The sequence below is a fragment of the Carassius carassius genome, chromosome 6 (genome assembly GCF_963082965.1).
Source record: "Carassius carassius chromosome 6, fCarCar2.1, whole genome shotgun sequence".
NCBI classification, from domain to species: Eukaryota; Metazoa; Chordata; class Actinopteri; order Cypriniformes; family Cyprinidae; genus Carassius; species Carassius carassius.
The window spans coordinates 21,500,889-21,525,387 of record NC_081760.1 but is presented as its reverse complement, the minus strand read 5'-3'; the positions used below and the strand labels follow the sequence as shown (position 1 = coordinate 21,525,387).

The following is a 24,499-nucleotide window of genomic DNA, read 5'->3' as shown; positions in this document are numbered from 1 at the left end:
ATTGTGTCACATAGATACCTGATTGGGCAGATAGCTGGTCAACTGATCAAAAAATAGGCACATGTAATTTACTATGGCACAGTAATATAGTAATAATGTACTACTTTTCTCGTTTTTTCTGATCATTTGGAATGAGAATAAAAAGACAAAAAAACAAAACAATCAAATACAAAAAAAAAAACTTGCAAATAAGTTCAAACATCCATTCAGTATCTATTATTTCCTGAATATTACTGATGAACTGATCAAAAAGTAGGCTACTGTTCACATGTGTTTTACTACTATATAGTTTAGTAATATAGTAATAATTTAGTACTTTCTCCTGTTTTATTGTTGGCTTCCTCTTTTCTGATAATTTGGAATGAGGATAAAAAAGACACACACAAAAAAAAACACATGCAAATATGTTCAAACATCAATTCAATATCTAATATTTCCTGAATATTATGAAATTCGAGATAGCCGCCCCTGGTGACGTCATAATATGCAAATTAGATTAGTATATTTACACCCCACACAAACTTTCGATCATGCAAAGCATTTTTCTAATTGACAGTAGATCTCTATCTTTAAGCCCTTTCAAGCCACAAGCTTTTGAAATCTTGATGTCAAAATACAAATTTTTGGCGCCTTAAGGGTTAATATATGAAATAGTTCCAGTTTATAATAGGTTTCATATATGTTCTTACTTCATATGACAATATGGTTCATATATGTATGTTTATTATATATGTATATATTTGTGAGGGCTATGCAACATCAATCTTACTGCACATTTAAGAGAGCTCAACCAATAATGATTTAATAGTGTTTATGGAAATGCAGCTTCCCCGCAGTAGAGGGCAAAACACACTCACTCTCATAGGTGGCCATAAAAAGCTGTAAGAAAGTTGGAGAGTGCTGATTAGGTGAGTCAAGTCAAGTCAAGTCACCTTTAATTATATAGCGCTTTAAACAAAATACATTGCGTCAAAGCAACTGAACAACATTCATTAGGAAAACAGTGTGTCAATAATGCAAAATGATAGTTAAAGGCAGTTCACCATTGAATTCAGTGATGTCATCTCTGTTCAGTTAAATAGTGTCTGTGCATTTATTTGCAATTAAGTCAACGATATCGCTGTAGATGAAGTGACCCCAACTAAGCAAGCCAGAGGCGACAGCGGCAAGGAACCGGAACTCCATCGGTGACAGAATGGAGAAAAAAACCTTGGGAGAAACCAGGCTCAGTTGGGGGGCCAGTTCTCCTCTGACCAGACGAACCCAGAAGTTCAATTCCAGGCTCCAGCAAAGTCATATTGTACAGAAGAATCATCTGTTTCCTGTGGTCTTGTCCTGGTGGTCCTCTGAGACAAGGTCTTTACAGGGGATCTGTATCTGGGGCTCTAGTTGTCCTGGTCTCCGCTGCCTTTCAGGGATGTAGAGGTCCTTTCTAGGTGCTGATCCACCATCTGGTCGGGATACATACTGGATCCGGGTGACTGCAGTGACCCTCTGATCTGGATACAGACTGGATCTGGTGGCTACGGTGACCTCAGAATAAGAGAGAAACAGACAAATATTAGCGTAGATGCCATTCTTCTAATGATGTAGTAAGTACATAGGGTGTTATGGGAAGTGTTCCCGGTTCCGGTTTAATTAATGGAGCCTAAAAATCCTTTAACGGATTTGCATATTAAAAGCATATTAGTATGTTATGTGTAAGCCAGGTTAAAGAGATGGGTCTTTAATCTAGATTTAAACTGCAAGAGTGTGTCTGCCTCCCGAACAATGTTAGGTAGGTTTTTCCAGAGTTTAGGCGCCAAATAGGAAAAGGATCTGCCGCCCGCAGTTGATTTTGATATTCTAGGTATTATCAAATTGCCTGAGTTTTGAGAACGTAGCGGACGTAGAGGATTATAATGTAAAAGGAGCTCATTCAAATACTGAGGTGCTAAACCATTCAGGGTAATAAGCAATATTTTAAAATCTATGCGATGTTTGATAGGGAGCCAGTGCAGTGTTGACAGGACCGGGCTAATATGGTCATACTTCCTGGTTCTAGTAAGAGCTCTTGCTGCTGCATTTTGGACTAGCTGTAGTTTGTTTACTAAGCGTGCAGAACAACCACCCAATAAAGCATTACAATAATGTAACCTTGAGGTCATGAATGCATGGATTAACATTTCTGCATTTGACATTGAGAGAATAGGCCGTAATTTAGATATATTTTTGAGATGGAAAAATGCAGTTTTACAAATGCTAGAAATGTGGCTTTCTAAGGAAAGATTGCGATTAAAAAGCACACCTAGGTTCCTAACTGATGACGAAGAATTGACGGAGCAACCATCAAGTCTTAGACAGTGTTCTAGGTTATTACAAGCAGAGTTTTTAGGTCCTATAATTAACACCTCTGTTTTTTTTCAGAATTTAGCAGTAAGAAATTACTCGTCATCCAGTTTTTTATATCGACTATGCATTCCATTAGTTTTTCAAATTGGTGTGTTTCACCAGGCCGCAAAGAAATATAGAGCTGAGTATCATCAGCATAACAGTGAAAGCTAACACCATGTTTCCTAATGATATCTCCCAAGTGTAACATATAAAGCATGAAGAGTAGTGGCCCTAGTACTGAGCCTTGAGGTACTCCATACTGCACTTGTGATCGATATGATACATCTTCATTCACTGCTACGAACTGATGCACTTCCATTAATGCCAACAAGTGTTCAAGTCTATGCAAAAGAATGTTGTGGTCAATTGTGTCAAACGCAGCACTAAGATCCAATAGAACTAATAGAGAGATACACCCACGATCGGATGATAAGATATATACCATTATATACCAATATATACCATTTTTCTCTAGGAAGGAATATAATTGTGAGGATACCACCTTTTCTAGTATCTTGGACAGAAAAGGGAGATTCGAGATTGGTCTATAATTAACTAGTTCTTTGGGGTCAAGTTGTGGTTTTTCGATGAGAGGCTTAATAACAGCCAGTTTGAAGGTTTTGGGGACGTCCTAATGACAATGAGGAATTAATAATAGTCAGAAGAGGATCTATTACTTCTGGCAGCACCTCTTTTAGGAGCTTAGATGGTATAGGTTCTAACATACATGTTGTTGGTTTAGATGATTTAACAAGTTTATACAATTCTTCCTCTCCTATAGTAGAGAATGAGTGGAACTGTTCCTCAGGGGGTCTATAGTGCACTGTCTGATGCGATACTGTAGCTGACGGCTGAATGGTTGCAATTTTATCTCTAATAGTATCGATTTTAGAAGTAAAGTAGTTCACAAAGTCATTACTGCTGTGGTGTTGGGAAATGTCAACACTTGTTGAGGCTTTATTTTTCGTTAATTTAGCCACTGTATTGAATAAATACCTGGGGTTATGTTTGTTTTCTTCTAAAAGAGAAGAAAAGTAATCGGATCTAGCAGTTTTTAATGCTTTTCTGTAGGATAGGTTACTTTCCCTCCAAGCAATAAGAAATACCTCATGTTTTGTTTTTTCTCCAGCTGAGCTCCATTTTTTGGGCTGCTCTCTTTATGGTGCGAGTATGCTCATTATACCATTGTGTCAAACTGTTTTCCTTAACCTTCCTTAAGCGTAAAGGAGCAACTGTATTTAAAGTGCTAGAAAAGAGAGATTCCATAGTTTCTGTTACATCATCAAGTTGTTCTGAGGTTTTGGATATGCTAAGGAATATGGATACATCAGGAAGATAACTTAAAAAGCAGTCTTTTGTGGTAGAAGTGATGGTTCTTCCATACTTGTAACAAGAAGTAGAATTTACAATTTTGGCTATATGAAGTTTGCACAAAACTAAATAATGATCTGAGATATCATCACTTGGCTGCATGATTTCAACACTATCAACATCAATTCCATGTGACAGTATTAAATCTAGAGTATGATTTCGACAATGAGTAGGTCCTGAAATGTGTTGTCTAACCCCAATAGAGACCATTACTTCAAACGTGTTATACTTGAAGCCTGTCCTCTGAGAAATCCTGAAAACGTTGTTATAAATTGAAGCAACACCTCCCCCTTTGCCTTTTAGACGGGGCTCATGTTTATAACAGTAATCTTGGGGGTGGACTTATTTAAAATAATGTAATCATCAGGTTTTAGCCAGGTTTCTGTCAAACAGAGTACATCTATATTATGATCAGTGATCATATTATTTACAAAAAGTGTTTTCGTAGAAAGGGATCTGATATTCAATAAGCCAAGCTTTATCATTTGTTTATCAATATTGCATCTGTTTTTTATTTGTTGAACCTCAATTAAATTGTTAATCTTGACTTGGTTTGGACGTTTTTTGTATTTTCTAGTTCGGGGAACGGACACAGTCTCTATAGTGTGATATCTAGGTGAAAGAGTCTCTATGTGCTGAGAATTAGCTGACCTCTATGACGTGAGGCAGCTAGCAGACGGTCGGTTTGGGCAGTCTGTCTGCTTCCTGACCTGGGCCCCAGTTAGTCAAGTATAAACACTGACTATACTGACTAAAAAAAGACTATTTGCCATATTTCTAGAAAGAAGAGTGGCGCCACCCCAGGAGGGCTGAAGACCATCTCTTTTCAACAGGTCAGGTCTGCCCCAAAAGCTCGTCCAATTGTCTATGAAACCTATGTTATTTTGTGGGCACCACTTAGACATCCAGCCATTGAGTGATGACAATCTGCTATGCATCTCGCCACCACGGTAAGCAGGGAGGGGACCAGAGCATATTACAGTATCTGACATCGTGCTTGCAAGTTCACACACCTCTTTAATGTTATTTTTAGTGATCTCCGACAGGCGAAGTCGAACATCATTAGCGCCGGCATGAATAACAATCTTACTGTATTTACGTTTAGCATTAGCCAGCACTTTTAAATTTGCCAAGATGTCAGGCGCTCTGGCTCCCGGTAAACATTTGACTATGGTGGCTGGTGTCTCTATATTCACGTTCCGTAAAATAGAACCACCAATAATTAGAGCACTTTCATCAGGTTTCTCAGTGGGTGCATCACTGAGTGAGGAGAACCTGTTTAATGTTTTGATTGGAACAGAATAGCAGTGTTTTGACCCATGACTACGCTGCCTCTCTGTCACCCAGTTGCCCTGCTGCAGGGGCTCTCTTGCCGGAACCGAACAATGTACAGGAATACCTGAGCTAGACGCATCCAAAGCCATATCTAGAGCCCTAACATTCTTACTGTCCTCAATTAAAGTTTGGATGCGTGTCTCTAATTCTGAAATCTTCTCTGTCAGCCTAACTATTTCCCTGCATTTATCACATGTGAATCCCTCATCTGCGACAGAGATAGATAAACTGTACATGTGGCAAGAGGTGCAAATAACAATAGCAGGAGAAGCCATTACTTACCGTGCTTGATGAAATATTCTTACTGCGGTTGTTTGATAAACTTGTGAAAAACTGGAGCGTGAGAGAGGAGAGGAGAGGAGAGGTGAAAAGAAAACAGCGATAGGTTCGAATGAAAACGCTAATGACAAGCTAACGAGTGCTAACGCGTTTTTTGGAGACTTTAATGTCACAAGTCAATCCCTGACATTTTATGTTTGTTATTAGTGCCAGCCAAGCATTAGGTTGCACTGGCCTTTGTGCACTATTTAAACCTCTGTACTTCACTATATTTAAATAAGCCTGAGAGGATTGTGGGGGATTATAAAAAAATTGGGGTCCTGAAACCCCTCACAGTAACAACCACCTAATAATGCTTGAGTATGAAAACATGGATACTCTTATGATACATTAAAGTGCCTTATTCAAATACATGGGCTGCAGTTACTGAGGTGTAGCACCAGCTTCCAGCTACAGTTTGTCTGGTCATACAGTAAATTCCTTATTAATTTGGTGATGTAACATTCACCCGGCAGTGCAGCCTAAGTGGACGCTAACCGTAGTAGATTACGAGTGATCGAAACCTGGACTAAATTGTCCCCTTTCCTGTAAATTCTCCAATGTTATTTGTCAATAACAATGATAATCTCTTGATATTTGTTCTCAATATGGATTCAACTAACAGCCTATCACACAGCAGAAATAAACACAACAACAGCCAGTCAGAGCATGTGACTAATAAGTCTGCATGTTTTGATTGTCTCTGTGTGAATGAGTGTTTTCAGCGTCTCACTATATGAAGATATCAGCACATGAACTTCATCTCCAGTGCTGATCTGAGATTCACTTCACAAGCTTCTGCCAAAATAGATATATGAAAAATAGTTTGATTTCAATTATGATGGAAATATATTGTGATTATCAAAATGTTATAAAAAATAAACACTATTATTAAGGATTATCATGCAACAAATAAAAAATAAAATAAAATGGAAAGAATTCCCGCATAATTTAGGGGAAAATAAAATAGATTCCATTGGCCCTTAATAAAAAGGTAGCTACTAGGAACTGTGAACAAGTTGTGTTTAAAATTATTCAAAAGGTCTAACAAACATGTGTTAACATTAACACATTAGTAACATTAGTAACACACTGACTGATGTTCAGATGGTTCCCACTTTACACTGAGCTTCACAAAAACTTACAAAAAAAATGCTTTATCACTATTATGTAATGTAAATAAAGTGCATACAATCATTTGCTCATCAATTAAAACTCTACCTTGTATGCCATTTTCAAACAACCTCACCTCAGGGGGAAAATAACATACTGGATAAACTGCCTCTGTCATAATATTATTTAAAACAACATCTCTGCAAAGGTCAACAATATTAAATCTAATTCTGACTCTAAAAATGCACAGGTTTTTAAACTGCAAGATGCCCAAATATTACTTTAAAATACCATCACTACAAGGTGAGATAGTTTTCAAAGATAGTGTTATAACAGAGGAAGCCAACAACAACAACAAAAAGTTGCTGCCAACAACAAGCATGTACGGAGAGTACAGGAGACTGGGAAAGGAGGCACAACAAAGATCACACTGATTAGACTTATACTCTTAACTTAAATTGAAACTTAGCAGCATCACATGCTCATTGTAAAGTATCGTCACAGTCCAGAATATACTGCACTGAACTGTGTCTCTTGTCTCACACACTCTGCACAAAAGTAGAGGAAGAGAGGAAAAACAAAAGGGGTCATATTCACATATTTTGGAAGTTATTAGCCTGCCAGCCCATGCCAGGTGCTTCCGTTATTGTCCAAAACACTTTGTTACAATTGTGTTACCTGGGCACTGGGCCATACTTTGTTTAGAATAAATATAGCACTTTGCTTTTAAAGAGGTCAATATCAGAATCAGACAACAACAATATTTTTTTATTGATAATTTATTTTTTCCAAACGGTTTCTAGCAAACTCAAGTGTATTCATTCTGGCTGCTCTCTATCTGTGAAGTGTTGAAGAGAAATCAGAACAGCTTCTGCCATTCCAGCAAATAAGTTTTGTAACTCAGCAACTGGATTCTCTCTTCTTTCACTCTCTCTGGAAACTCTTTTCAATTGTTCTCTTAGCTTTGATAGAACAGCATGGTCTTTGTTGTCCAGGTTTTGTGATGATATTCTAATTTCACTTCAATGGATTCATTGTGGTTCTAGAAAGATACAAAATAGGATTATTTTGTATCAAGTGATCCCCCCAGTGATCCCCCCCCCCCCAAAAAAAAACCATAAAAATAAAAAAACAGCAACTGTAAGAATATCTACAACAGAGACCTATATCCAAGTACAGTCACAGGAATCACTAAAATATTGTGCCAAAAAAACAAAGGTTTTCTTTCTTGTCTTTGTTTACCATTCTCACGGTTCCATGACTGAACACAGACCTCTGTTGTTTCAAAGAGGCTGTTGGTGATTTGCTCTGACAATACATATCTAATGTAACATGGTGTAGAGGCCCATTTATTTTTTCCAGGAGGCTTCATTAAGGCATTGACGCAAATGTCCAGGAAATTAAGCAATAAGGGCAATAAGTTTGTGCGTGTGTACGGATGTGTGGCTACAGTAATTGTAATCCAATGCCAGAAAGTTAATTGACAATGAGACCTGAAATGTGCAATTATTTTTCTCAGCCTGTCGCTTCCTCAGTTAAAAACAAATCTGGCAGCATTATGACACCAACAATATCCCCCATTTTCTGAGATACTGGTAAGATAACATAAATTACAGACCACTACAGCACCAACAGGCTAAGAGAGCCTGTGTGCGATGTGCAAACATCAATTCTCGTACCGCATTTAATCTGCATCACATCATCATTCATTCACCTGATTCAATTTCACCTAAACCACAAACATTACCTCAAATCATTTAAAAAGCAGCTTCTCACAGCTTCTGTATGGGAGGAGACTCATCTTCAAAAGGACTGATAAAGGTGGTGTCTTTTTCCTTCACACTTTGTGGCAGTAGACATAAAAAAAGTGTTATTAATACTAATGCACAGTATAAGAGAAAAAGAAAAAGAAAAGCTGAGAATGTGAACTCTTCCAGAAGTTCTCCAATCCTTTCTGAAGGATAAGCTAATAACTTTGGTCAACTAAATAAATAAATAATAAATAAATAAATAATTCACTTAGACATTGTGCTGTGCTCTGCTCTTTTCTCTATGTGGTTTTTATTTCACGGTAAAAAAAAAAGAAAAAAAGAAAAGAAAAAAAAGGTCATTTAGATTTTGCAATGTGTCAAGAATGGATGATGATGATTCGACTTGTAAGATCACAAGGCAGAGCTCACATTTAATTTGACCACAACAGAGAATAGCATTGATGCCCTCAGGCTAGCTGGTGGCTGTATTTATTGAATGCTCTGGGAAGCAGTCAGTCATGGATTAGATGATCGACCATGCCAGGTTTAAGCAACCAATAATACACAGTAGGGAGGAACGGGCTAAGAACCAAAATATACCCATATGCCAGTGTTTCCCATCGACCCAGAGGGGGGTGTTTTGCTGTGGCATATGCTCCACTGAGGGGGTGCCAGGCACTGATGGTGGTATTATAAACTCCACTCATGTGGAACTGCAGAGCTGGACTGTTATAGAGGGGCAAGGTGTCAATGGCTGCTACTTTTGAATTACTAGTGTAGGTTTTTCATGAGCAAGACTTCTCTGGGGCTAATTAAAAACACACACGTTTGTTTTTGTGAAAAGTGGGGACATCCCATAGGCGTAATGGTTTTTATACTGTAGAACCAACCCTACCCCTAAACCTAACCCTAACAGTAATCTTTGTGGGGCGGCAGTGGCTCAGGGGTTTATGTATGTTGTCTACAAACCGGAAGGTTGGTAGTTCAATCCCTGGCTCCACTTGACCAAGTGTCGAGGTATCCTTGAGCAAGACATCTAACCCCAGCTGCTTCCGATGAGCTGGATGGCGCCTTGCATGGCTGACATCGCCGTCGGTGTGTGAATGTGAGTGGATGGGTGAATGTGAGGCAATTTGTAAAGCGCTTTGGATGACCATGGGGTCTGTTGAAAGCGCTATATAAATGTAGTCCATTTACCATTTACCATTTGTGCATTTTTACTTTCTCAAAAAAGATTAAATAAATAAATAAAAACTCATTCATTCTCATTATGATTTATCAGCATTTCGAAAAATGGGGACATGGGTTATGTCCTCATAAGTCCCCCTCTCCTTGTAATACCTATGTCATACCCATGTCATTATACAGAGTTGTGTCCTGATATGTCACAAAAACAAGAGCACACACACACACACACACACTGGTATTCATTTAATTATGGGAACTTTCCATAGGAGTTATAATTTTTTAAACTGGACAAACTGTATTTTTTAATCCCTCACCCTAATCCTTATTCTAATCCTTATTTATTGGTAAGACTCCTGTCTTAAAGGCTTAGTTCACCCAGAAATATAAATTATGTCATTAATAACTCACCCTCATGAGAGCTCTCAGTCCCTCCATTGAAACTGTGTGCACGGTATACTGTCCATGTCCAGAAAGGTAAGAAAAACATCATCAAAGTAGTCCATGGGACATCATAGGGTCAGTTAGAATTTTTTGAATCATCGAAAATACATTTTGGTCCAAAAATAGCAAAAACTACGACTTTATTCAGCACTGTCTTCTCTTCCGTGTCTGTTGTGAGAGAGAGTTCAAAACAAAGCAGTTTGTGATATCCAGTTCGCGAACGAATCATTCGATGTAACCGGATCTTCTTGAACCAGTTCACCAAATCGAACTGAATCGTTTAAAACTGTTCGCGCCTCCAATAAGCATTAATCCACAAATGACTTAAGCTGTTAACTTTTTTAATGTGGCTGACACTCCCTGCAGAATCTTCAGTTCTCTCTTCACAGCAGTTCAGTCAGTGTACTGTTTGAGTAAATGAACTACTCTGGGATATTGGTTTATTTTAACTCAGAGGAAGTGTCAGCCACATTAAAAAAGTTAACAGCTTAAGTCATTTGTGGATTAATGCTTATTGGAGACGAGAACTGTTTAAAACGATTCAGTTCGATTTGTTTTGATTTCAGCAAATCATTTCAAGCAAACGCACAAAACCTGATTAATATTCATGAATCCAGCAGCTCATTAATCCTAAGCAATCCTTAGTGTGTTTTATAGTTCTTATTATTAGAATTCATATCATTATTATCCTATCAGTATTTTTGTTCGTTTTTTCAATTTTTTTGTCAGAAACATTGAATGACAGAAAAAACAACCACCTCTTAAGTTAAAATGTTCAGTTAAAATGACTAATATGCATTCAAACATGGTTATCAAATTTACTTCTAATTACTTAAGTTATATTAAATAATACTTGATTATTATAAAGCTTGACTGACTGATGTTAAAAGTGTACTGATGTTAAAGTGTATTTAAAAAAACTGTGCCATTTTACAAATATTATATATATATCAGTCTGGCGAGTAAACATATATATATTTACTAATATTAATACTAATTTACTAAATATTTACTAGCCAATGGCGATTCAATTGCCAAGGTGTCCGTAGAGGGTTGTGAATCACTGACTTGTTGATGGCTTTCTAACATTATCTAAATGCACATCTTTAGCTAAATAAATGGCACACTTCCAAAGCATCCTAGTATGTGTCACCCTTTCACTGGCTACATGCAAAATTTTATGGGTGGCAGTAGGGAAAATCACTAATGAACTGTATGTACAGCAGTTCCAAAGATCTCAATGTCTCACTACTTGTACATGCCACGTTTCAACCTGTCTCATTTAGAAGACAACAGAAACTGAAAAAAAGTCTTGCTTGTTCCTATTCAGAACCTAAAGGTAACCCTAGGCATCACTATTTCAACAAAGTAGAAACTCAATTATTTAAACGGGAAACTTTTGGCTTCAATACACAGACACAAAGAGCATGGGAATTTTATTACCATGAAATTGGAGTATTTTTTTGGCATTATGACAAATATGTTGGGGCATTTTTTATTTGAATAGCCACAATAATTTTTTATATATTTTTTCAATATAAAATAATTTAAAACAGAACATTACAGGCAAATACAAGTACAGTCACAATTATTAAAAATTAAAATTAAAATTATTCCGAGGTCAAACGGTTGCTTTGTGTGTGGAATAGAACCAAACATAATTTGCTCTCCCATAGTTGTAAACTATAAATTCATTTCTTCTGCACATTTGCAGTTGCTGGATCATATGAATAAATAAATATAAATAAATAAATAATACTATGGAAGTCAGTGAGGACCAGCAACTGTTTGGTTACATAAATTCTTAAAAATGTATTATTTTGAGTTCAGCAGAAGAACTTGAGGGTGAGTAAATGATGATTTTTTTTTTTTGTTTATTATTTTTGTTATTGGTATTGTTATTGGTATAATTTTTTTTTTTTTTTTTTTAGTTAAATGTTTATAGCATTGTTTTAGTTTTAAGTACCGATCTGCATATTTGTGTTTGCTTTCAGGGGGGCTTCAAAGATTTCTACTTCCTTGTTTTTGCAGCGTTGAGTAATGTATCGCAGACATATGTTGATTCCTTGAATCCACTCACTGCTCAAAATAATGGCGTTTTGTTCATTGCTGAGTTATGCAAGCTCACAAATCCTCTTGTTATAACAAAGTGCTGAGGGTGTAAATAAGAGATTTGTTGTGCAGTGTAGAGATTATAAATGGAATTTGAAATTGTGATGAATTGGATTGACAGATTTTAAAGATTATTAAGGGAGTTTGCAAATGTGATATTAAATTAATACAACAATTCAATAAACAATACCTTAATATTAAGTGACCTACATTGTATGACTTTAATAATATTGACTGATTTTGTTCTATTTCTTCAATGAAAATAGTTTCAAACAGTCACAGCTGAGCCGTTGCCCATCTCCAATGAGTCAATGATTCAATTACCCATTCATAAAGACACTGACTGTGTTCGAAATGGCATACTTGTTTACTGCATACTGCCTACTGCCCAGTACACAGTGTATACTGCCTACAATTTTAGAATAGTGTGTGAAACAGTATACAATAAGCGACAAATGTTTAAGCTAAAGTGTTATCACATGACAAACATTAATTCAGCAAGGCAAGGCAAGTTTATTTATATAGCACATTTCGTACACAATGGTAACTCAAAGTTCTTTATACATAAAAGAAAGTAAAATAATAATGAAGAAAAATAATAACAAGAATAAAACAAGCAATTTTTAATCTTTTAAAATTATTAAAAATTTACTTATTTAAATTGAATTTATAACAGTTAGAAAATGATTTTACATAAAAAAAATAAAAATTAAAAAAACAGTGAAAATATAGTGCAATCAGTTCGGACATTGCACAGTGCTCATTCAATAAATGCACAGCTAAACAGATGAGTTTTAAGTCTAGATTTAAATGTGCCTAGTGTTTTAGCACATCTGATCTCTTCTGGAAGCTGATTAGTAACTAAAGGAGGACTCCCCTTGTTTTGTATGAACCCTTGGTATTTCTAACTGACTCGATCCTTGTGATCTGAGTGGTCTGTTAGGTTTATATTCAGTGAGCATATCTGCAATATATTTCGGTCCTAGGTCATTTAGTGACTTATATACGACTAAAAGTACTGTAAAATCAATCCTAAATGTAACTGGAAGCCAGTGTAAGGACCTGAGGACTGGTGTGATATGCTCAGATTTTCTGGTTCTAGTCAGAATCCTGGCAGCAGCAGTGTTCTGGATGAGGTGCAGCTGTCTAATGGTCTTTTTGGGAAGGCCGGTGAGGAGCCCATTACAATAGTCCACCCTGCTGGTGATAAATGCAAAAGTCTTGGCTGGAAACAAAACATCTAATTCTTGCAATGTTTTTTAAAATGATAGTATGCTGATTTAGTTACTGCTTTGAAATGACTACTGAAACTAAGGTCTGTCTCCAGAATCACACCAAGGTTCCTGACTTGATGTTTAGTTTGAGCCCTAGAATCAAGGTATGCATTCACCTTGAAAACTTCATCTTTGTTTCCAAATGCAATGACTTCAGTTTTTTTCTTGTTTAACTGAAGAAAGTTATGGCACATCCAACTATTAATTTCATCAATGCATTGGCAGAGGGAGTCAATGGGGCTGTAGTCATTTGGAGATAAGGTAAATCTGGGTATCATCAGCATAGCTGTGATAGGCAATTTGGTTATTTCTCATTATTTGACTTAGTGGGAGCATATACAGGCTAAACAAGAGCGGTGCAAGAATTGACCCTTGTGAGACTCCGCATGTCATGGACGTCCACAGCACAACTCCTGAGATTGTTACCTCACAAATAAATGTACTAACTATTGTTTTTACAAAGGCTTGTTAATTAAGGATTTATACTAGTAAACAATGCTACATTGCCCAACTGAACTCATTTCATAATTAATGGACTTCTGAGCAGAACTAATAAAATTTGTGTAAATAGTAGTTAGGTGGTAGATATTTATATTTCAGTACTGTAGTACAATATAAAACAGTATGGAATAACACAGTGTTTAAATTATCATACTTAAAAATTTTATTAAATGAATGTAACTTTATTTGGACAAGAACCTCCCTATACCTATACTGCTAACCACCTAATAACACTGTATTATACGGTAAATGAGACGTTTTATTTAAAATTTTCAAATATTTCCTTTATTTTTATTGAAAAAAAAATGCCTTTCTGACCCGATATGTGGTGGGAAAAGGAGTAGAACAAGCTGGTAAAGGACAGCCTCGAACTCGGGTCACTGGTTTTAAAATCATTCATTACACATCTTTAACCCACTGCCCTACTGATATTAGAGATAAATGGGCATCTTTTGCAGTGCTGTTTATTGCAGCCTGGCATTGGTGGGTGGAGTTAATGTATAAAGCACTATAGAGATAAAGGTGACGTAATTTGACTTGATCGGAAACGTGGTGTAGAGATTAAATTACAATTTATGTCCTACTTGCGATATTGTTTTTAGATAAACAGTGAAAGTTTGTAGTAAACAGTAACATGTATGTATGTATAAAAGTGTTTTATAATTACTATTCCCAGCCTCCAGTTCACTCACGCATTTGAAGAAGAAACATTACATGGAGAGCGTTGTGTTCTGGGAAACAGTATCTCAGGCAGTGTCTTCAGATGCATACTGTACATTAAATTTCAGCAAATGTAGCAGGTAATCCGGGCATTCCATGCATACAGAACATTGAAAATGATCATATTTAAATGTAAAACTACATTTAAAAAATGATTAGTGTTACACATAAAACAATGTGTTGCTTTTAAATCTTTATTTGTATTTTTTTTATGAATATCTTCACATTATCTCATTGAGATATTCTGTTAATATGTCTATCCTTTACCATTTCATTAGTTTGGTTAAAAACTGTTCTTGACCCATCAGCTGATTCATGTATTTGATTAAAATATATTTTAACAATTAAAATCTAGTTATAGAATAGTTTCCTAGTCTTCTGCAAAAATTTGAAATAGACTTTTGCTTTTTGAATACATATGATGACTTGTATATGGTTTAAAATAATTTAAACCATATACAAAAAAAAAAAATCTTAAGTAACATTATTAGATACTACAGCAGTAAAGTGATTACTTTGAGGTATGCTTTTATTTGAGATGCAGTGGTTTCATATGACTTATTTTTCTGTGTTACAATCATCCCCACCAAAGGGGCAATTGTAACACTCTTACTTTTTGCATTTAAAGGGGTCAAATGATCCGATTTCAAGTTTTCCTTTCTCTTTGGAGTGTTAACAGCTGTTCAGGCATAGATAAGAACCCTAAAGTCTCAAACCCAAAGAGATATTCTTTATAAAAGTTAAGACTCGTCCACGTCCTCCTAAAATGCCTCGTTTAAACATACCCCCACATGTTTACGCCACTTTGCATAACACCGCCCAAATGTTCACGCTAAAAAAAGGTGCAACTTTGATTCTCACTGTTGTAATGTTGCTGCCGCCACCGCCATGCCGTGGAGACACTGTTTCATTGTGAAAGTGAAACTACTTTGTTTGTCCAAAAGAGGACACAACTTGAAATCAGTGGTTAAGTTGTATTTACAACACTGTTCCAGAACAGAACAGTTTTACTATTGTAATTTGCATGATTGACACACTATTTTCCTATTTAATACTGTAAAGTTGCTTTGACACAATCTGTATTGTTAAAAGTGCTATATAAATAAAGGTGACTAATAATAATTAATAATTATAAATAATCAAATTTAAAATAACAAGATTAGTGTCTTCTGTTGTAAGTTTACATGGATTCATGGATAGAAGAGTACATGCATTAAAGGAGAGATACAAACAGCTAGATAGGAACCACAGAACTAAAGGTGTGACCAGAAATTTGCATGATGGGGGCCTGGATCTGAGCTAGCACTTATAAATCAGTTTTTAGGGTAGGAACAGTTATTCGTTAATGGAACAGTTGCTTGTTTTAGCTGAATGAAGCAGTAGTCAAAGTGTTAAGATTTGTCAACAGTATTTCACTCTCTTGACTCCCTAGAAAGCATTTTATTTAGTGCAGACATGCTTTGAATGAAACGGCATATATATGTCGCCTCCTGGGTGTAGAGAACATGCTTCACGCTCCTGCCTCCATTGATCTCCTCACTGACAGACATCCATTATAAAGACGCTGTCAAGCAGTCTGGCAATCTGTTGACCTTGTGCTAAACAAGTAGTTAATCAATAGTCAACCTTAATCTACATAACTGTTGGTTTACAAGGAATCATTTGTGAAACTTTTAAGAGTTAAGGATAATATGATTTAATTTTAGGAAGTAAAACTTAGGTTCTCTGCTTCACAATTGAGAGAATCTACAGTTAACTTGAAAGGGAAAGAAAATGCATTTATAGTAATGTACTTACAATGGAACCCTTACAGACAAGATAGATATAAGGTGTAAATGTGAAACTTGCATTTTGATGAAAAACATTACTTTATTTTAGCTGTACTTTTAGTCTTTTTGAGACTACTTTTCAGCAATTCCTGTCAAAGTCAGTAGTGCTTTATGAATAGCTCATCCTGCCCCTTCCATGTCACTTCCTGCAAGTAGAGATTTAATTTTAGCATAGCATTGGATACATCCTCATTCATTTACCATCCATATTTACTGTAAAAGATTAGAATTAGATTAGAATTAAGGCATCATTTACTCATCATCAGGATAAGGAACAATTGAAACCACAAAGATAAGCAGTTATTCTGAGTGGTCATAAAATCATGTTCAGAAGAAAATTATATTTTATCTTAAAACTATAATAAATATATACACTATTACAAATTGTTAAGATTAAATTTATATTATATATTATAGCTGTGAGGTTTCACTAAATAACAACACAGGTATACGTGTATGTATAGCTTGGCTAATGTAATATGGTTCTGTATAGCAAGAGTTTTTATTGTATTTGAACTGGTTTGAGAATGACACACTTGGCATAGCTTGAGGATCTTGCAGTGTGTCTTTCAGGCATGAGTGCATTGTTAAAGAGCAGCATATGTTTGCTGAGAATGATGAAAAACTAGCCAAGGAAAGGTTGTGTGCAAAGCCCTTATATGGAGATAGTTTGGGCATGGTTTATGCAAATTACTAACCTTGGGCACTCATCCACTCAGTTAGAATAATGCTAAAATTATTAACTTTAGAACATGGTTAAAATCATGGATGTACGCATGCACTATGAAACTTTTTCATGAGAAGTTATCTTGTGCATATAAATACAATATGAGAGGTAAACAAATAAATATTCCTCAAAGCCTGATATCTAAAAAAATATGTATGATAATCAAGTGCACCCAAGTCGTTTCAGTCCAGTAAGTGTTTATCTTGAAATATTACTAACAACATCAAAGTTATTCTTATGTTTACTTTACAAACATCAGTTAAGATTTCACAGAAAACACACATAAACCACAACTTTAAGCCAAATGTTTGTACAAGTATACTAATAGGTCTTTTACTTGCTTAGAATTATGAACTATCAATCTAACAAAAGAAGACATGTAATAAATTGTGTTCAATAGGTTTTTCAGCAAAGTTTTGATCATGTTTATCATTTAAAGGCCTTAGAAATTCATATATCAAATATGATAGAGTATAGGGTTAAAGCAGCCAGTGTTGTTTTAGAAACCACTGACTTTAATTATATCGACAAAAACAGTTTAAACATTCTTTGAAATCTAGACTTGTGTTCTGCAGAAGAAGGAAAGTCATACAGAATGAAATGAGAGTGAGTAAATTATGAAAGAATGTTTAATCTAGATTTTTTCTATTCCTCTAAAGCACTGTACTTGTCAATACAGAGGAATCACAGCCTGGGCTGGACAGTTGGAGGTTTGGGTTATCTGAGGTACTTTACAGTCTTTCCTTGGGAATTAAAGATGGTGAATCTGTATGAAGTCTCCAAGACTCTTATTGTTGACTGACGTCAAACTCATGCTGACACTCATTAAGCTGCTGTACAATCTCCTTGGCAACCTATCTTCAAAGGCATTCTGACCCATTCAGAGGTGTGACAATGAATGATACAAATGAAATATTATACAATGAATAATAAAAACAAAAACAATGTCTCCATTGGAGGAAATATATAAATGCGTGTGTGTGTTGCTCTGGCACATTATTACTGACCACCTATTGCAGTGGTAGTAAAGTAATGGAGGATCTGGGACACTGACCTTGGTTGCAGTTGTGTCCCTCACTGAAAGCCTTCTGCAGCAGCCAACGGCAGGCTTTTATGAATAAGCAAACACACTCAGCATTATAATGCTACCATGGAGACCTGAACCTAGAAGTAGCAGGGGATCTGAGCTCCAGCCTTTGAGTTCATCTGGATGGCATCTCTGTGAATGCAGTTCACTAGATATGCAAAGAGTTCAAATACTGTGTGACTGCTGATTAATAATAATAATAATAATAATAATAAAATCATGATGGAAATTGAATTAATATAAAACATATTAACATCAACATCTCACTTTACAACTGTTTATGCATTAACACTTGACCATGAGAAAAAGGTTGCCCAACCATCTGCAAACACCATGTTGAGGTTTCTCTTTAGAATGAAGGATGAGAAGCTAAATGCCACCCATTAGGATGATTAAAAAAGAGTCAGATTATGCAAAGCTTGAAATCAATGGGAAGTTGCAGAATCCTGTTTTCTGGCTATTTTTGTGGTTAGTACAAAGGTTGAAAACACAATCACAATCCCTCTCCCTTTTTTCTTTCTTTCTCGAATGTGCAAGAAGATCTAGCTACATTTCTATTTCTATTTATGACTCACTTCTACTCTCATAAATTATGTTCATAAAAACAAGAATCTGTTTAATAATATAAATAATTATTATTACATGTGGGTATGGGGGTTTGAACAAACGTTTTTAACCTCATTGCAAACCATTATTCTCAAAAAAAAAAAAAAAAAAAAAAAAAAAAATATATATATATATATATATATATATATATATATATATATATGCATTACAATAAGACCAGATTTGATACAGTGATGTGGTGGATTTTGTATCTGTCTTTTGCATTAATGCATCAGTTGTTTATTATCTAAAATGCTGTATGGTCTAGTGTAATATATTCCAATTTGTGACAATGAGGACAATGGAAGCAATCAAAACCAACAAAAGAGCAATGATATATAAGTGCTATAACAAGTCTCAGTTAGCTTAAACGCAGTACACGTAGCAAGGGCTTTTAAATAATATAATAAATAAAAAGAAAACCGATAGAATAGAAAAATAATAGAGTAAGCTAGTGTTAGAGGTGTTTTTTTAATAATTGTATAATAAATGAAAAGAAAATAGAATAGAATAGAAAAAGATTATAAAATATATATATAAAAAAAGGATATAAAGGACATATGACATATTTTGTATGACCATACAATAGGACATAAAGTTATCTTATCTGTAACAGTAAACAAATTATGTATTTTCCAAAGAGGGAAATCCATCCTCACCTTCTCACACGGTACAAATAATTTGGCATGCATAATGAACCTCTGTTGTAAATTAAAAAAAATTTTTTTTTAATAAATTACAAAAAGATATATGCCTAACTTCCATTTTCTCTTATAGGCAAATGTGATCATACACAGAGAAGTTTAGTAATACCCAATGTCTGACCTCTGTAACTCATGTGTGTTTCATGCCAGGGTTTTGGATAAAGAAAATAGCCTTCTGACAGTCATCTTCTGTTGGTTAACACTAATAAAGGCCCTGTTTAAATAACACAATGAGCAGTCATAGCATTAATAATGTAGAGGCTTCTGTTTTGTATAATTTGCATTTCAGATTCTCCAAGCTTGGTGACAAGCACATCCTGGATCCACTTACAGCTGGTTGAGTAAAATTAGCAAAGCACCCTGTTAAACGAGCAGTTCACCATAAAAATACAAACTTTGTCATCATTTGATTCTGTCAACATTATGTAATGTAATTGTAATGACAAGAGGGTAAACAGGGCTTCATCCCAATAGATCAATTCCATACCACAGTTTTCTATATTGCCCATATGAGTCAATCAGAGGAAATCTGAAAGAGCTATTCCATACACTCATCCACTTGAGTGATGAGTCCAGCATATTTTCAACTCGCTACAGCAAGAAACAGTAGATTTTATTATATTTTAAGTTATTCTGTAGCATTATTGATTAATTAAGTACTTCACATAAGAGAACATACTAAAAAAAGAACATCAAAAGCATTCTACCTTTGAAGAAAAGTACTGTCCACTTTTGGTCTCTGAGACACTAAATGTGGTCCATGTTATCAGTGATGTGATTGCTTTGTCACAGAACTGTCTAGCTGTAACACAAGTGCAACAGTGCAGAGCTCAATACAGTAGCTAAGAATAGCACACTATTGAATAAAACCTTCTTAATTTATTTCTCTAATCACTACCCCTCCCATCGTTCATTTGTTTGTTACCTATTTATAATGTCTATTTTATTCATAGAAAGTGAATTTAACCTTTGATACATTTACACACAATGCGAACACATTCACACAGACAAAAGTAACAGAGTCTTCCACACTTTGATGCAGTACAAGGAAGGCGTCTTCATGTCTTTCTTTCTGTCTCTATCTCTCTGCTTAGTCACAGCTGGGACTGGCTATCCCTTGCAGCTGCTTGCCAGAGGCTCTGACTGACTCCTGCCACCTCCCTCCGCATTACAGCTTTCATTCCCACTCACTGGTAGTTTATCAGGCTACGGTAACATAGTTCGAAAGTTATGTTTTGACGATTGAAAATGTCTGTTGTCTGAGAAACAGAACAGTCCAAATATTCTACCACATGCATTCTGTCCATTTGAAAGCCATAGATTTGTTTAAAAAGCATTCAATATAAATTCTTCAGCTATATTGTGACAGCAATGATGAGCACTTATGTTTTGCTGCACAGAAGAACAATGATGCAAAACTGTAGACTTATCATCCACAATAACACAAAAGACTAATTTGTGGTTACTGGCCAGACTTTCTATCCTCAAACTATACTTTGCTACCATTCTGTAGAGACTGTTGTAGATAGATTATTCATATAGGAGGATTCTGAATAGCAATTCTGTGGATGTCACTTTGCTGAGATGTGGCGAAGGCAAAGAAAACAACACACAAGTGTTGTTTTCTTTGGAATAGTCCTGAAAAGAAATGTAACTCATCAACAGGTTGAAATAAGCAAACAGCCTCTCTGTCAGCTCTATGAAATAGTTCTGATACTGACTACATTATTGCAATTATTTTGGATTAACAGTTTTTTCTTGTACTTTAGAGAGGCAGAGGTGGATTTTTTTTAGAAGTGGAGATGCATCACACATACAAACGTCCAATGTCATCATTACTGGCAATGATTATGTAGTAAAATACAAATTGCTCATCTAATAATTAAAGATGGCCCTTACATCAAAAGGCCTGCCCATTCGTTTTAGAATTGAGCGTGTGTCAGCACCACGGACAGCGAGCACTGACTCCGTGGGAAGCAATCCTTTGCCAAGTAAACAAGTGAATAAGCAAAACACGCCACCCACTTATTCACCAGCTTATCTCTGCCATTTAAACGACAACTTACAAGCTCTCGGTAAATGTTTGACCATTAATTACGCAGAGCCACACGTAAAGAACACGGCAAGATCGCTTCCTTATCAGCACACAGCAACTATACGCAGTGTGCCATTTATTTATTTGTTTTCGTCGCCCAGGAGCAATCCATTTAAGATTACATTGGGAGCTCGAAAATTAACCTTAATGTCAAGTTTATGGCGGTTAAGAGGGCACCCTGTTGCAGCGTGCGCAGAGTGCTGTGCAAACAAAGACCAGTGAACGAGGGAAAATACTCTTGTGAGAGATTAGCTGAGAAAGCACCGCTGCCCTATTAGCGTTATTGAAATGTACTCAGTGTGGTGGACGTGAATGAACACCTGGCGGAGCAGCTCTATATTCAGTTCAGAGAGACGCACCTGCGCGCTACAGAATGACGCACATACGTTGAAAAGATTGGCTGTGCGGCGTTTTGTGCATTGACACAGTATGAATCACCAGCAACATTTAATTTCCTCCGTAAGATTAGACCAGAATGGCTTTTGCGTTGATCGCGCTCCCCAGCCAAGAATAGACTGAGAAACGAAGAAAGGAAAAGTTTAAAAGCCTGTCTGATGTTTCACCCTCAGACTGTCTTAGAAACGACATGACTGCAAAGTTGGCACCACCAACAGATGCAAAATGGGAGGGGAAAAAAAACAGAATACAATATGAAATGCACTTTTCCCCCACTAAAACATCATTGCGTTACTGTCACCAGTTACCATGACGACTGAGAAGAGCCAACTCTATTCAATGAAAACGAGAGATCCAGATCATAAAGCCCTACCTTGCATTCTTCCATGCACGTCCTTATGGAGTACACATCTGTCTCGTATTTGTCTGCCATCATCTCAAAGTCCTCATATTTCTCCTGCGCGTGCAGGTCATAACGCTGGTACGCCTGAACGCACAGACTGCACCTGTTTTGCTCGCCGTCCACGATCACGTCAAGACTGCAGTTCAAATTGTCTGGGCTTAATGTTCCATAAAGTAAATCCATAAGAGAGTACGAATTACAAAAGGAAAGGTACAAATCGCTTATGTTGATCCACCGCGTCCCCTCCGTTTCCGAAAGGCCCCTGCACAAGTGGTCAGCGTCGACAAAAGTGAAGCAGTTTTCAGACAAACCATCCGGTTGGCAAGTTTCTAGTTGCCACAAAGGTTTGGTAGAATTGACTACAAAAATAGCATCTTCATTTCTTCTGAGGCTGCTGTGTGTTGAAGGGAGGTCGGGTCTGTGATTTGCGCTCATGTCCACTGAAGCTAACTTGTCTCGGGTCCTTGTCAGTTTGGCCTCGACGCAGAACCACAGATTATCAGAAAGCAGAACGGTTAGGAATAAGAGGGACGCTAAGGACAATCGCCATCGCTGGGCCCTCTCGGAGTCGGTGAATGGCTTCTCGTTCTCGCGGGGAGCACACCAAATTTTTAAGCCGTCATCTCGCTGCCGACACTTCCAAGCACCGCTGGTCATATTTTGGGAAAGCGCAGCTCTGACTGACTCCGCCGTGGGGGATTTTCTGCCACAATAGTCATTGACGTTGAGTTTTGCCCACTAAACGATGGCTGACGAGCGGTCGTGGCTCACCTCCACGATTAACTGCAATTCCCGATCAGTGCTGTGTTCAGGGGGATTACTGCTTTCATAGTCGAATCCCCTCTCCCCGTGCTTCTCCGGAGAAAAACCCAACTATCTGTAGCAACATGTCTCTTCCTGCTCGTCTGTCATGGGTTCCGCTCTCCCCTTTTGCGCAGAGCCGCTACAACGCGGAAAAGCCCGTGTCTGTCCGCACGCTCTGATTCCTGGCTTTGTGGTGAAAAGCGCAAGGAATCCTCGTTTCAACACGCCGAATCTCGCCTCCTCGGTCCGACAAGGTGGGATCTTTTCTCGCGAAATGACCCACAGTCATTTTGGCCAAACGTTACGTTGCCGCCATGTTCGTTTTGAAAGAGTTCTTGAAAGAGAGCAGGGTCATTTACGTCAGCTCATTCAATGTGATTGATACATCATAGCCACCCGGCCGATTTGCAAACTGCTAAAGGATGAACTGATGCACCGTAGCAAGCGGTAACATGGTTGGTGTTCAGGAAAATAAGCCCTCATAATCATCACGTTAGAATCTAGAATACATCAACAGGTTGAACAGCTGCACAAGAGCTTGCACACTGTGAAACTATTAACTATTGCTTGAAACCAACATTAGATGTCAGATACCCTATTAATGCACTCCATAAAGTAAGGATGTCAAAATGTTACCTTATAAAAATGACTTTCATTGGCATAAATATAGTAGTCAGGTAAATTCAATCATGTTCAATCGTATTGATATTTTGACGAAAATTAAACTAGATGTTACTACAATAAGTACATTTTAGGTTAACATATACATTATTTAACATAGTAGTTTTGGTATAAATAGACATTAAGGTTGATTCACCAAAATATATATATATATATTTTGACTTAAAACCATTTAATTTAGATGTTTTAATTATTATAGGTGGATCCATTCTTGCAATGCATAACATAATGGAGCATAAATAATAATAATAATAATAATAATAATAACGTCTAATAGAATATGGGCAATAATATTTTCTTAAAGGGTTAATTCACCCCCCAAAAAATTAATTATCTCATGTTTTATTATTATTATTATTTTATTTTTATTTTTTCTGTTAAACACAAAAGAAGATATCTAAAAAAATATGGCAGTGCTTTATTTATTTATTTATTTATTTATTTATTTATTTATTTATTTATTTATTTATTTATTTATTTATTTATTTATTTATTTATTTATTTATTTATTTATTAGTCCATGCAATATAAGTCAAAGTGGTCTAATGTTATTTGGACCCTGGTGACTTCAGTTTTGTGTTCCACAGGAAGAAGAAAGCCAAACAGGTTTTAAATGATATAAGGATGATCTGATGACACTTTGTTGTGAGCTGTAACTTTAAATTCAGTT

At 36.3% G+C, this 24,499-nt stretch overlaps 1 protein-coding gene across 1 annotated transcript in view; it reads right to left on the bottom strand.

Moving 5' to 3' along the window:
* The window catches only part of LOC132142490 (NALCN channel auxiliary factor 1-like), a 134,530-nt gene extending 110,922 nt beyond the window's left edge, over window positions 1–23,608 (bottom strand). Inside the window, exon 1 of the mRNA XM_059552395.1 lies at window positions 22,315–23,608. Within this exon, the coding sequence (XP_059408378.1) occupies window positions 22,315–23,001 (687 nt within the window). The 5' untranslated portion in view covers window positions 23,002–23,608. The remainder of the gene's footprint in view (window positions 1–22,314) is intronic.
* Window positions 23,609–24,499: the final 891 nt, after the last annotated feature.